This window comes from Aethalodelphis obliquidens, unplaced genomic scaffold (assembly GCF_003676395.1).
Source record: "Aethalodelphis obliquidens isolate GAN/ISIS:26980383/991018 unplaced genomic scaffold, ASM367639v1 scaffold99, whole genome shotgun sequence".
NCBI classification, from domain to species: Eukaryota; Metazoa; Chordata; class Mammalia; order Artiodactyla; family Delphinidae; genus Aethalodelphis; species Aethalodelphis obliquidens.
In genome coordinates this window covers 1,626,000-1,639,542 of record NW_020838043.1, presented here as the reverse complement: position 1 = coordinate 1,639,542, position 13,543 = coordinate 1,626,000, and the positions used below count along the sequence as shown (strand labels likewise).

Here is a 13,543-nt window from a genome sequence, read left to right as displayed (position 1 = left end):
ATAGCATCAAACCATAAAGATTTTTTTCCATTTGAACTTTGCTGTTATGAAATTAAAACACTGCTATAAATACACAGTGGCAAGCATTTCCAAGCTGCAATCAAAGATCTATATATTTAAAATTAGAAATAATTTAAGCCATTGTCTATTTTTTAATTTGCCAAAGACTGTTGTTTACTAAATCTATTTCAATACTTTAGCACAATAAAAAATTTATAAAAGCATTGTTTATAAGCAACATTATTTGTTATAACTAAACAAATAATACACTTTACTTTTAAAAATACTTATTTTGATTTGCATTGCTAAAATTCACAGCTTTATTAACTAGTAAAAGCAAAAACTTGATGTCCCTATAAAAAGTAAATTTTAATTAAGACTTTTTATCTCAGTTTTTTGTCTGGTTCAATGTATTTTCCTCAATTTTGTATCAGTAATATACAGTATACTTCTGTTTAAAAAAAATCACTCCATAAAAAGTCAGTGTTTAAACCTTCTGCAAATTTTTTTCCTATGGTGAATGATATAACCAGACATAGCAAAGGCTTAATTACATTCTTTCTTGGCTTAGTTCCATGAAAATCTCAGAGAATATGACGTGAAATACAACGAATACAATTATATATTTTGTATTGTATGTGAGAAGTTTCTTCTTGTTTTTGTGCACATTTATTTGACTCCAAACAACCAATCAATTCTTCAAAAACTATCAGACTATTTTCTTTCTTAGCGAGAGAAAGTTAAAACAACGCTTATTTGTTGGATTTTTCACTTTTCAAAAGATTTTCTTAGTGACATGTAGAAACAGTGTTAGAGCTGTTAACTATTTCAGTTTCAGTGCCCATGCTGAAATGGAGTTTATCCTTAAAACCAGATTCTAAAGAAATGAGTTGTAAGAACTTTGAAAATATAGCACTCATAACATTGAAAAGCTGGAGGACTGATTTTGGAAAGCAGTTGAATAGACATGACAAAGTGAGACCTTTCCTAAAACCTTTATGCCACCCTGGATGGGCAGAATATATTGACGTGCATCAGCTTACCCAAATTCCCTCTGTAAAATTGCAGAAATCTACCCCATGAAAATTTGGAAACTGAGATGATCATTTATAAAGTTGTTTGCACACCTTGAAAGGAAGCCATTAAATAAATACTTCGTTGGGGGGGCCCATTAATAATTTTATCATGTCTAGGGCTTCCCTGGTGGCACAGTGGTTGAGAGTCTGCCTGCCGATGCAGGGGACACGGGTTCGTGCCCCGGTCTGGGAAGATCCCACATGCCACGGAGTGGCTAGGCCCGTGAGCCATGGCCACTGAGTCTGCACGTCCAGAGCCTGTGCTCCGCAACGGGAGAGGCCACAACAGTGAGAGGCCCGCGTACTGCAAAAAAAAAAAAATAACAATAATAATAATAATTTTATCATGTCTAGTTCATCCTCAGACTTTCAAAGAGCTTAGGAAAATATACTAAGTAAGCTGTATCAGCATACATAATTAAATGCCATAAGATTGGCACATTTTCCTTAAGAACATAATGAGAAAGAAGTATCTTGATGGATTTTTTAACTCCATGGAGTGTTCATAGCAATTTGATTGTGAAATGTATCTGGGCAAGGAGCAAAGTGAAGAGGACATACAGTGACCAGGAGGTGTTGAAAGGTGGGAAGATTGGTAGATTAAAGGAGGAAGAATTGTTGGAGTGCTGTAGGGGGTGTGCTAAAAATGCAGAAGGTGGTAGGAAATTGGGGTACTGGGAAGAATTACAGCCTTTGCAGGTGACAAGATTAAGCATATGACCACAAGAATGGGTGGAGGAGAGAACCTCAAGAAACTGAGAGGCCAAAATATTGGAGGGTGAATATTGAAGTCACCAAAAATTACTACAGAAGTAGTGTTTGAGTGCCTGGGTTTGAACCCTGGTACTACACACTTACCTACTGTGTGTCCTTGGGTAAATTACATAACCTGTCCCAGGCTCTTCATCTGGTAGAATGAGGGTAATAGTGTATTTCTCATAATTTTGATAATTAAACAATTTAATACTTATAAAACCCTTAGACAATATGTGGCATATGGTAAATGATATATACATGTTAGTACTATTATCATGATCATCATAATCATCATTATTATTATGACCCAGTCCCACATGAGTCTTTAATTTTCATTCATTCAGAATTTATTAACCTTCACAAAGGCCAACTGTAATGTTGGTTAGTAAATTTGTATGCCAGACTTTGTGCTAGGTATCCTTTTTAAACTTCAGTATGATTTTCTTTTGGCTGTTTTGTGCTTCAAGAATTTCAAGTGGATCAGAAATAATACACTGCAGCCTCACCGAAAAGCTATCCTTAAAGTCTGTGCCATGAGTTCTGCTTGCTAAAGTAAAATTAAAAATGCTTTTTAGTAAGAACACAGACCCAGAGGGAAATGGGACAGGCCAAAACAATGATTACTTGGAACTAGAAACTAGAGTTCACAATAGCAAGAGATGCTTGGGGCAGACCCAGCTTTAGGCCGTAAAAAAGAGTATAGCCATATTGCTGAAGAATAGTGGTATCCAAAAAGCAGATAGGAGTTAGGAGGCAGTGAAGATGGGAAGTTAGTATTGTGGTGTTCCAACATGAAATGATGGGTTAATGTTCTGGCAGGCAGGTTAAACCCAAGGAGCTACTATCCTGGAGATTGGCTATCAAGATAAAGACACTTGGGCATTGGGGAATAAGACAGATCCAGTTATTGAAAATGAAGTCACTAAAATGATGATCCTCTTTGTAAAGGGCCACATTCTTAAAGCCTGGAGCTCCTAAGAGAGCAAACCTAGGCTGTTCTTTATTATTTATAAAAAGTGCCTTAAGTTTGCATTATCACCTGGCCAATTGCCACAGGCAGTTTCACCTTCTGGCTCAAAACACACATATTTTTCACCTTCACAAATGCCAACCATAATGTTGCATATGAGTGAGTGTGTTTTGCAGACTGTAGCTAAAAGTCCGTTTAAGTTTGAGCGGACGTGGGGAAGAAAAACAATGTGATGTGAATTTTGTTCTCTGTGTTTAGGCAAGCTACGACCTATATCTATGCCAGTGGAATATAATTGGGTGGGGGACTATGAAGATCCAAATAAGATGAAGAGAGATAGTAGAAGAGGTAAGTGTTCTAGAATTTCAGTGTAGGCTGGGTTGTTGAAACAAAAAGCAAATTTAAATGTTTTTTAAATAGGATGTTGTGGCTTCAGTGGAAAACTATTCATTCTCTCATTGACTTTATGATACACCCAAACCAACTCAGACTAACCTTTAACTATCTTGATCTGTTATTAAGTAGATATCTTCTCTGAATGCCTCCTAAGGGATTCAGGGTAGATAAGTACAGTGTAAAAAATTAATATCTGAGTGTTATTTGAAAGTTAATACTTGGAAAACAAGGTCAGAAGTGTGAAACTGCATAAAAGAATTAAGTTCAACAAATAGAAAGAGTTTGTGATCAGTCCCCATTGGTCCGCAATGCCAACCTCACTACTTTTGTATTAATATAACGTTAAATTGAGCTTTGAAGCACATGGGTAAAAACTAATAGAAACTGGGCCAGTGACTCTAATGAAAACCATATAGAAATGGAAAAAAAAACTGCTTTGCTTTTTTTTCTCTTCTGTTTGCTGTTCAGGGTTATCTTCTTACTTGGGGGTGGGCTACACTTGAAGTATCTACCAAAAGTAAGTTTTTATGTTCACTTATCCTGCCATTGAGGTGAGCAGTAAAGAGAGCAACTGGAAGTTTTGCTACTAAATGGGATTCAACCAAGTGTGGATATGGTGGGCCCAGTGGGTCATGCTGCTACTTGCATTTTCTGAAATGAGATCCCTAAGGTTATAGATGAAAAATAAAATTATTCAAAACAAAGCAAAAGACTTTTCATAGAACCTAAAGTCACTAAGCTTCCTTTATAACATGTTTAACCCACTTGCCTGTTATTTCTAGCCAGTGTGCAGAATTTATTTCATTAATACACAGATCCACAGACTACACAGGGATAAGTAAGCATGACTATCTGCTTCATTAGACTTCTTAACACTTGTTTCATGGAGCGAGAATTTCTGAAAGTGTTGGTAAATATAGGAATATTGACAGATTCCTTTACATCTATGTATTCATTCCGTCTTCCAAACTTCAGTTTCTAACCTCATTTGTTTTATAGAATTAACCAAGAAAAATATAAAAAGGGAAACACTTATATGCCTTCTCTGAGTCACTCTTTTGGGAGTTGATATGATAGTGACATCTTGGGGGAAAAAGGCCTTATGAAGCACTGTACTAATAGTTACAATTGATAGTTCTGGCTATCAATTTAAGCATAGGTTTTATGAACTAAGTTTCCTCACTGTTGGTCCATAGTGTGGGTTTTAACTTCTCCAAGGATGCTCCCTAGCCTGCCATACGTCAGTGTTTGTCATCAAATTTTTGCAGAATCTCCCTGGGGGAGCTTGTTAAAAATTTTATGAGCCACACACCCAGAACTTCTGATTCAACTTCCGCAGGTGATTCTGATATAGTTTGTTCAGACCTAAAACTTGGAGAAATAATCTATAGGCTATCTATTTCCTGTTTCCCTATGATCCCAAATAATTAAGATCCTCTATATTTTCACTACAAAGGTATTTCATAAATGAAGTCAAGTTACATTTCTTGAAACAAAATCTCATAGTACAATTAAGGAAGAATAGGAACTTTGGAATATTTGCGTATTTACATTGGTCTATTTATCTTCTTTTATATAGAAAACTCTCTACTCCGATATATGAGCAATGAAAAAATTGCTCAAGAAGAATACATGTTTCAGAGAAACAGCAAAAAAGACACAGGGAAGAAGTCTAAAAAGAAGGGTGATAAGAGTAGTAGCCCGACTCACTATTCATTGCTACCTAGTTTGCAAATGGATGCACTGAGACAAGATATCATGGGCACACCTGTGCCGGAGGCCACACTATACCATGTAAGTAAAATTTCAAAGACTCTATGATAATACTTTCATTGGCAGACTCTTTTTGGTAAATTCCAGATTATTTATTTTTATCCTCTTGTCAGATTTTCACAAAAGATCCTAAATTTAGATGTTATGCCCTGAAAAAAACGTTTAAAAAAAATGATGGCTTATTGCTTTGTTCTTCAGTTCATATGTTTAATGAGTTCGTGTGTTGTAGCAGGTTATATTTTTAATGAAATAACTTAATATGCACAGAATTTATGGAGACTAATAATTAGCTGATTAATCATTAGTGTGATAATACACAGTAAATGAATAGCTGTAAAGTTCAACATTAAAGATAAGATTTTTAATATATTTATGATTTCATTTAAAAATGAACATCTACTATGCACTAGACTTAGAGCATGGTTCTCGAGGTAAAAATGAGAAGACATAGCACACCGTAATATGGAAAGAAAGACACACCGAGAGTCCCAATACAGTTTGTAATGGGTGGGTGCAAGAAGTGTAGGAGAACGGCCTTTGCCTTCTTGGGAAGTGAGAAGAGGCTTCAGAATGGGGAGCATTTGGGTGAAGAGTGAAAAGCAGTATTTTTGTGGGAAGGCGTATGAAAGTGTGCCACAAATGTGTGCAAATATGGCATGTTCCACGGACTTCATGTGGCTCAAAATTACTGGTTCATTAAAAGTTGAAGGAAAGCATGTGAGAAGGGGCAGTAGATGGGACCCTAGAGAAGTAGGTGGGGCTTAGATCAGGAATTTTATGATAAAGTACTTAGGCTCTTTCCTGTAGTAATAAAGAGCTACTGAAGAATTTTGACCTGGGGACTTGCATGATGAGATTGACCTATAGGATCTCTCTGGTGCAGAGCATCAATCAAGAGATGTGAGGCCAAAGGCAGGGCCATTAAGGCCAGATGGATGATGAGAAACTAGGACAATGGCATTGTGGAGGCTGAGAATCTTGTTAGCCAAAACATTCAAATCACGAAGTCAACCCATTTTATGACATTTTGGTTAAAAGGGAGTTTGTTGTGCTTCTTATTAGAAGCCCTTGAAAAATATGGACTACAGGCTTTTAAGTGAGTTGAACAACTGTGCTTAGTGTATACAGCATCAAAAAATTTAATCTGTCACTGCTGTGGAAGACAGACCATCTAGATATACAAGATGTGAAAGATTTTAACAACTCATAGTTGAGTTGCTTTCCTGAGTATATCTTTTAAATCATCTAATTACTTATTCGCTAGGTCTCTCATAAAATGAAAATGAAGAAATATGTTTTCATATTTGGGTTGACATAGGAGTGCAGTTAGCACTCTTGGGTGCTCGTTCTCTATCCTCTCCTGTCCCCCATTACATACCACCAGCCTCTTCCTCTCCAAGAGAATAATGCACATATCAAAACCTGCTACTTTGAATAAGTGGCAAATCAGGTTATTATTTTTTCCATAGACATTTGCAGTCATTCTGAAATCAATACTCATAGCTGTATGGTGGGGGCCACTTTTGCTATCACTAGTCAGAAATGCTATCTTCACACTGAGAAGCTGGTGTTCTAGTCAGAAGTAATAGCCTGAACAAAGATCTAAACATAAGAGACAGCTGGCCTATTCAAGAGAGAAGCTGGTAGTGAGAGATGAAGCTAGAGAGGAAAGAAGAGGCCACTTCACCCAGAGCGTGTAAACTATTAAACTGTTTGGATTTGCCGTAAGAGGAACGGTAAGCCATTGAAGGCTCATTTAAACACTCAGCCTGTGCCATCCTGTCGTGCACGTCCAGACAGGAATATACTGCGTGAGGAAGGAAAATAGCTGAGTCTTGTGAATTTTGAGTAATTAAATTATGGAAGATAGTAAAAGGTAAAACTGCTAATCAGGAATATTGTGAGTATTATCTAGTATTATCTATAAATTGTTACCACCTTTCTGAAAGGCATTATTTAGTTAAGTGTGCAAAGAACCTGGTCTAGTAACTTCACTTCTAGAAGTTTATTCCAAGAAAGAAAGCAGAGCCTACTTTTGCCTCCTATTTTTATTCTATATCCTGAGTCTGTAACAGGGATTTCCCAGATACATGATATTTATCCCAACTAATTTTTAACAGAGAGACAGCACAGGGTAAGGAATATTGTTAATCATGGAGGAAGTCCTCCCATGTAACACTAACCCACTAATTTCAGAGTGAAAAGCTGGACATTTTCTAACTATTCTCTGGTTTAAAAGAAGCTAAATAATTGTTAGCCCCAAAGTGTATGTTCAATGTCTATAACCAGTGTTCAAAAAGAAAGAACATTCATTGGTGAGTTTTTTATTAGACTCTTAAGTTCCTTAGAGGACTTTACTTGCATTTATTTAGTACTTTTACAGTTATCAAGGGAGTTTCCACATTTGTTACGTCTTTTAAACCTCACAACAACCGTGTTTGCAAATGACAAAACTCAAAACTCAAAAAAGTGATTTACCCAAAGCTGTGTTGCAAAACAGTGTAAGAGTAAGAACTAAAACCCAAACCACCTACTGCAGGGATCTTTCCACACTCTGCCCTGGTCCTCCATGCATGGTAGGCATTACATACACAAATGAATTAGTGCTCTAATAACTAAATGAGTGAATTTTGAAAAAGTTCACTTGAAGAAACATGTGCACTCATATGTTGATTTTAATAACATTTCTCGTAGGTGGATTGATTTCTACCCAGGTTTCTCTTTTGCTCTATATTACTATTTTTTTATTAAGTTCAGAAAAACATACAGAGCTACTGCTGTTATAAAACACAAGTAGTTATTCAGCATGGTATATTACTGAGACTACAGGGTACTATAGTTAAAATTGCCTGGACCTGGGAGGCAAAATAAAATATATTTAAATGATTGCTTTTTATATTTCACAGGAATTTTTGTTTTATTTTTTAATCTGTATATATGTACTTATTTAAAATAAAAAATGTTTACTTATGTTAATTTTTTTAGAAACACAAGATCAGTATCAATATGTAATCCAATCACCTTCATGATGAACCATTAATCTTCATTCTTACCAATTATTCCTTTGGATAGCACAACTATTTTTAATGAAATAGGACTTAAGTGGAAGAGGATTATAAAGATGGAATAATGAGTTTCGTAAGGCTGCTATCATAATACTAGTTCCATGTGGTCTGGGTTGAAATTTGGAGAAAATTTAGTTGAATTTAATAGCAGGATCATATCAGCATTAAATACCCTTAAACAATTTACTAAAGGTGTGTGTGTGTGTGCAGGGTGTTCCTTTTTAAGCTCCTAGATTATAATCCCCGTTAGTCTATTCTGGAAAGCAGCCTAATAATACACAAAGCCAGGCAAATACAGTTTGACTTCAGCATGACTCATTCCTCTTAGCAATTATAGCAGAAATGTTTATATAATAATAAAGATTTAGAAGTTTATGGTATTGTAAAATACATAATTTTATTTTTTATTAATTCCATATATTTGTTATTCCAATTTATGTATTTTTCTTAAACTTATTTGAAAAGAAATCATTCACTATGCTCTAACTACCCGAATTATCACCAGTCTTTGCCACCTCTTTCCTTTTTGACATGTCCCTCCCTCTACTGAGAATGCTTCTACCCCATCTTTCCCCCTGGCTGACTCCTATCTAAACCTGAATTTGCAGAGAGACTTTCCCTGACCACCACACCCTAAACTAAATCAGTTTCTCCTATTATAGTCTCTTAGCACCCTGTATATTTTCTTTGAAAACTTTCTTACGATTCATAATTACGTATTTATTTGTGTGATTATCTGCTTAGTATCTTTCTTCACTATATATGGTAGAGACGGCATGTCCATGTCCATGACAGGAAAGGATAGTTTCTCCATTTTGTTCAGCACTATATTTTAGTACCTAGTTTAAGTCTAGTACCTTACAAGTGCTCAATAAAAATGTGATGAATAAATGAATGAATGAGTGAGTGAATGTGACAGGAACTTCAATGCCTTTCTCAGTGTCTCTCAGCTGATGTCCTCAGCCTGCAAAAACAAGAGCCACCTCCATGACCAGCCCTGCCCAGTACAAGCCGACCTTCAGTTGGGGTGTGTTCAGAGTGGGAACCACCAGGAACCTATTACCATAGGCTCAGTGTCCCATGTGCCTGGGGAGAGGCATAGGGCTCTGAATGTCTTCTATCATGTTTGTCTAGTCCACATGACTAAATTCTACTTTATCGATTAGGTTTCCATTTCATTCCAAAGATGGGAACTCTGCCCTTACTGGCGCCTCCTCCAACGAGGGTTTGGCTGGTTTACTGATACAGACGACAGACCATGTGGAGCCTAACTCTGACCACCCACCCATTTAAGAGAGTATTGGAATCACCTAGTAATTTACACTCACCATGTTGGGCTCCCTCTCAAAGCAGGTCCCAGTTTGTACCTTTAATCAGGGTGATTTAAAAGACTGCTCTGCTCCACAGGTGCCACCAGGGCAACAGGATTAGCTCCCCCTCAGCCTGGCCTCATCTCCTCCACTCCAGCTAGTTCTTGCTCTCTTCCTATCACTGCCCTCTCGTTATGGAGGTCGCAGTATGCCTGTCAGCCAAGCATGTGATGGTATTTTTCAAAAGAGTATAACTTTATTTTACCTACTCACTGATTCTCTGTCTGAAACTGGAGTTGTTAGCTGCCAAAACCCTCGTCTGACCTGAGAGCACATGAAGCAAAGGCAGACAGCAGTGTCTGATGTGTGTGTGTGTGTGTGTGTGTGTGTGTGTGTGTGTGTGTGAAATCCAAATGTAGTGATGAAAGCCTTTAGATAAGGGATGATTAGAATCAGGACTTTTTTTTTGCTTAATATGATATACATATGGCACCTTGCTCTCACATTAAAGCTGCTGAACTAAATCCATAAACAAAATAATAATTTATTTTAAATCTACATGCTGAGAAGCCAGAAAAGTAAAATTTGATATGGATCTAGGCAACATGCAGGTACACTTTCATAAACTGAATAATGTGATTTTAGGTGGCTTATGTAAAACAGATTTTGAGTAGGTGTTAAAAAATCTGGATGATTTGTTTCATAACATTCCAACATTGGCTTGTCTTAGTTATTTAGGATATAACTACAAACACTCAGTTACTATTTCACTTCTGATAAGTACTCTTAGCCATTTCCATCAAATTGTGAAAGGATTTTTGGTGGAGCTTCTGGAGGAAGGAGGTGGAGAGCTGTTAAAAGACATCTTATTTTTAAAAATTTAACAAGTAAATAAACATTATGAAACAGACACTATTGTAAGTAATTTGCAAATTTTAACTCACTTAATCCTCGTAAAAAACCTATGAGGAAAGGTGCTGGTATTATCCCCATTTTACAGATTAGGAAGCTGAGGCACTAACAATAAGCAGTTAAGTGGTGGAGCTGGGATTTGAACATTGGCAGAGTTTCTCTCTCATACACCAGCTGGGCAAGACTACCATCAACAGTAAACTTGTTCAATTCTATGCTGTTATTTCATGTAAATGGAAGATTTCTTGATTTAATATTTACTCCCATTACCATCTTACCCCACTTACTCATGTTTAGACTTTTTCTCTGCCTACACACAATAATGAGAAAGGGAAAATACTTTTCTTTGTGAAATATTTAAATCTCAAAGTCTTTTGTTTGTTTATTTAAAAAATTAAATATATAGAAGTATTTATCATTTATCCCAAGTGTTTCAAATTGCCCCTCAAAAAATAACATAATTTAGCAGAAACTCAACAGCAATTCTAGTAGTGCCAACTATCTTTAAGGCCCAATAAGTGCTGTGGAATATATATAAATAATAATAATATTGCCACTGCTACTAATAATAATAGCTAACATTTACCTATTGCTTACTAAAGTTCTATGCTAAGAACTTACATATGTTATCTCATTGAACCTTCAAATTGACCTTCTGAGGTTGCTACTATTATTATATCTATTTTGAAGAACTGAAACACAAAGTTTACCTTGCTCATGGTCATACAGCCAGAAAGTAGCAGACTTGAAATATGAGTACAAGCAGTCTGACTCCAAAACTCACATTTTTAGATGAATAAAGTCATGTAAAGTCATGTCTACTCATAAGGATTTTACCATCTATTAGAGAAGCCAGAGCTATTATTATCACGAAGATGAAAAATATGCTATATTGGCAGCCTATAAACATTTATAATTAAATTTATCTACAGTTATAAAGATTGGTTTGTCTAATATAGGCCTGTCTTAGCTGCATTGTTTCAGGATCAATGTAGCTAAAATAAGAGGGCAGTTAGTTTCAGTGGCTAGATAACCATCTCTGAGCTAACAATTGTTTATAATAACCACTTTCTCCACGCTTTGACTTTACTCACCTAGATGACAGCCATGGTACAGTGTGACATGATGTTTCTCCTCACCGGGGTGCATGCAGATATCCATTCTAAATATTATTGTATTTATATCATATGTATTCTCTGGTTCCTGTGGATGACTTCACAATTTCTAGAGTGTTAATGCCAAATTCGTAGTAGCACTGGCAAAGCCTACATGGGAACAGCCTGGACTGTGACACGTGTTTCCCACTGGAGCACTTCCCTAGAGTGGTGATTCTCAAACTATTGGGCTGTCCTTAGCAAACGGCTACTGGTGACTGAGGCTTTATGCAGAAATGACAGTCCTTCCTTTGATTCTTATGGGCAAATAACACGTAATTTCACAGACTTTAATTTTCACTTGTGACTAGATATTGCTTATTAGTAACCTACTAAATGAGTTTAAAAGGTTATAAATTGAATAATCATAAAATAATGCATTAGTAGAGTTTACTCAATATTCTAATTCACTATTTTTCCAAGATGCCTAGTATCCATGCAACCAACAGTACAGTGGTGCTCTTATTGCTCAAGCCCAAGTGTAGATGGTTCTGGTTCCCACAGTTTTCAGGAGGAATGCTATATTGGTACATCAGCAGGATTTTCTTAAGTTACCTATAGTTTTCAGTTGCTTTTTTTAATTATATATTATCATTAGACTATTGACCTTAGTTTGCTTTAGGTTGCTTGCTTTACCTTCTAGCATGTTGTAATTCACATGACCCAGATTTTCTAAAAATGATACTATGAATTATCCATACCCTACAGTACTTACAGTCATATTCTATTGGTATCACCTAGTTAATTTTCCATTGGAAAGTAGGGACAAATGGACCACAAGGCCTACTGGCCTAAGAGGGTCACAATCAAAACTTGTTGAGACCCACTGCCTTAAATACGGTTATGTGGTTTTAAAAAGTAGAAGGAATGAAATCTTGGCTTTTCTTGTCTATAAATATGAAACAGTTTTATAGAATGCAAGTCCATGAAGAAGCCTAGGAGGAAAATTCACTTGTGTTTACTGACCCATTTATACTAATAGTTATTTTAGTGAAAACCATTAAGAAAAATCATGCTCCTCCTCCACCGCAACAGGTGTAAAAAGCATCTATTCGCTAAGAAGGCATAAAAATGTTAAATTTTTTATGCATCTTAAATCTTATATGCATCTTAAATGTATATGCATTAAGAGATTCAAAATACTAGAAGCAAAGTCCAACAGAACTGAAAAGAGAAATTGACAAATCTATAATTATAGTTGAAGTCTTGAACACCCCTCTCAGTAATTCATAGAGCCACTAAACAAAAACTCAGCAAGGGTATAGAGTGCTGAACGACTACCCACCAACAGTATCTGACTCCCCAAAACATCAGAATACACATTCTTTTCAAGTGTGCATGGGACAGTCATCAGGATAGACCATATCTTAGGTCATAAGATAAACCTTAATTTTAAAAGAACTGAAATCATACAAAGTATGTTATCTAACCATAATGGAATCAAACTGGAGATCAATAACAGTTAACAAGTAAGTCTCCAACCTCTTGGAAATTAAAGAACGCATTTTAAAATAATCCATAGGTAAAAGAGGAAATCTCAAGGAAAATTGACCTGAATGAAGATGAAAACACAACATATGCATAAGGGAAAATTTATAGCACTAAATACTTATCTCAGGAAAGGAGAGGGACTTCCCTGTTGGTCCAATGGTTAGGACTCGGCGTTTTCACTGCCAGGGCCCGGGTTCAGTCCCTGGTCAGGGAACTAAGATCCCGCAAGCTATGTGGCATGGCCAAAAAAATCAAGAAAAGAAAAGGAGAAAGTTGTCACCTCAAGAAATTAGAAAAAGAAAAACAAGAAATAAGTAAGCATATGGAAGACAATAGAGAGAAGAAATGAAATTTGAAAACAGAAAACATAGTAGAGAAAATCAGAAGCTGTAAATTTTTTTGAAAAATCAAAAAAGAAATTGATAAATGTCTAGCAAGACTGACAACGGGAAAAAGAGAAGACTAAAGTTACCAGTATAAGGAATGAAAGAGGGGTTATCACTACAAACCTCATAGACATTTAAAGAATAACAAGGAAATACTATGAACAACTCCCTGCACTTAACTTTAACAGTTTAGATGAAATGGACCAATTCCTCAAAACCCACTAGCTACATAACTCTCCCAAGATGGAGTAGAT

The 13,543-nt window shown here is 36.1% G+C and overlaps 1 protein-coding gene across 4 annotated transcripts in view; it reads left to right on the top strand.

Moving 5' to 3' along the window:
* CNKSR2 (connector enhancer of kinase suppressor of Ras 2) overlaps positions 1 to 13,543 on the top strand; it is a 256,343-nt gene that overhangs the window by 166,538 nt on the left and 76,262 nt on the right. For 2 of the 4 annotated variants that reach the window (XM_027096112.1, XM_027096114.1), the window contains 2 exons: positions 3,061 to 3,150; positions 4,778 to 4,992. In XM_027096112.1, coding sequence (XP_026951913.1) covers positions 3,061 to 3,150; positions 4,778 to 4,992 — 305 coding nt within the window. The remainder of the gene's footprint in view (positions 1 to 3,060; positions 3,151 to 4,777; positions 4,993 to 13,543) is intronic. The other 2 variants (XM_027096113.1, XM_027096115.1) reach the window with 1 other exon arrangement.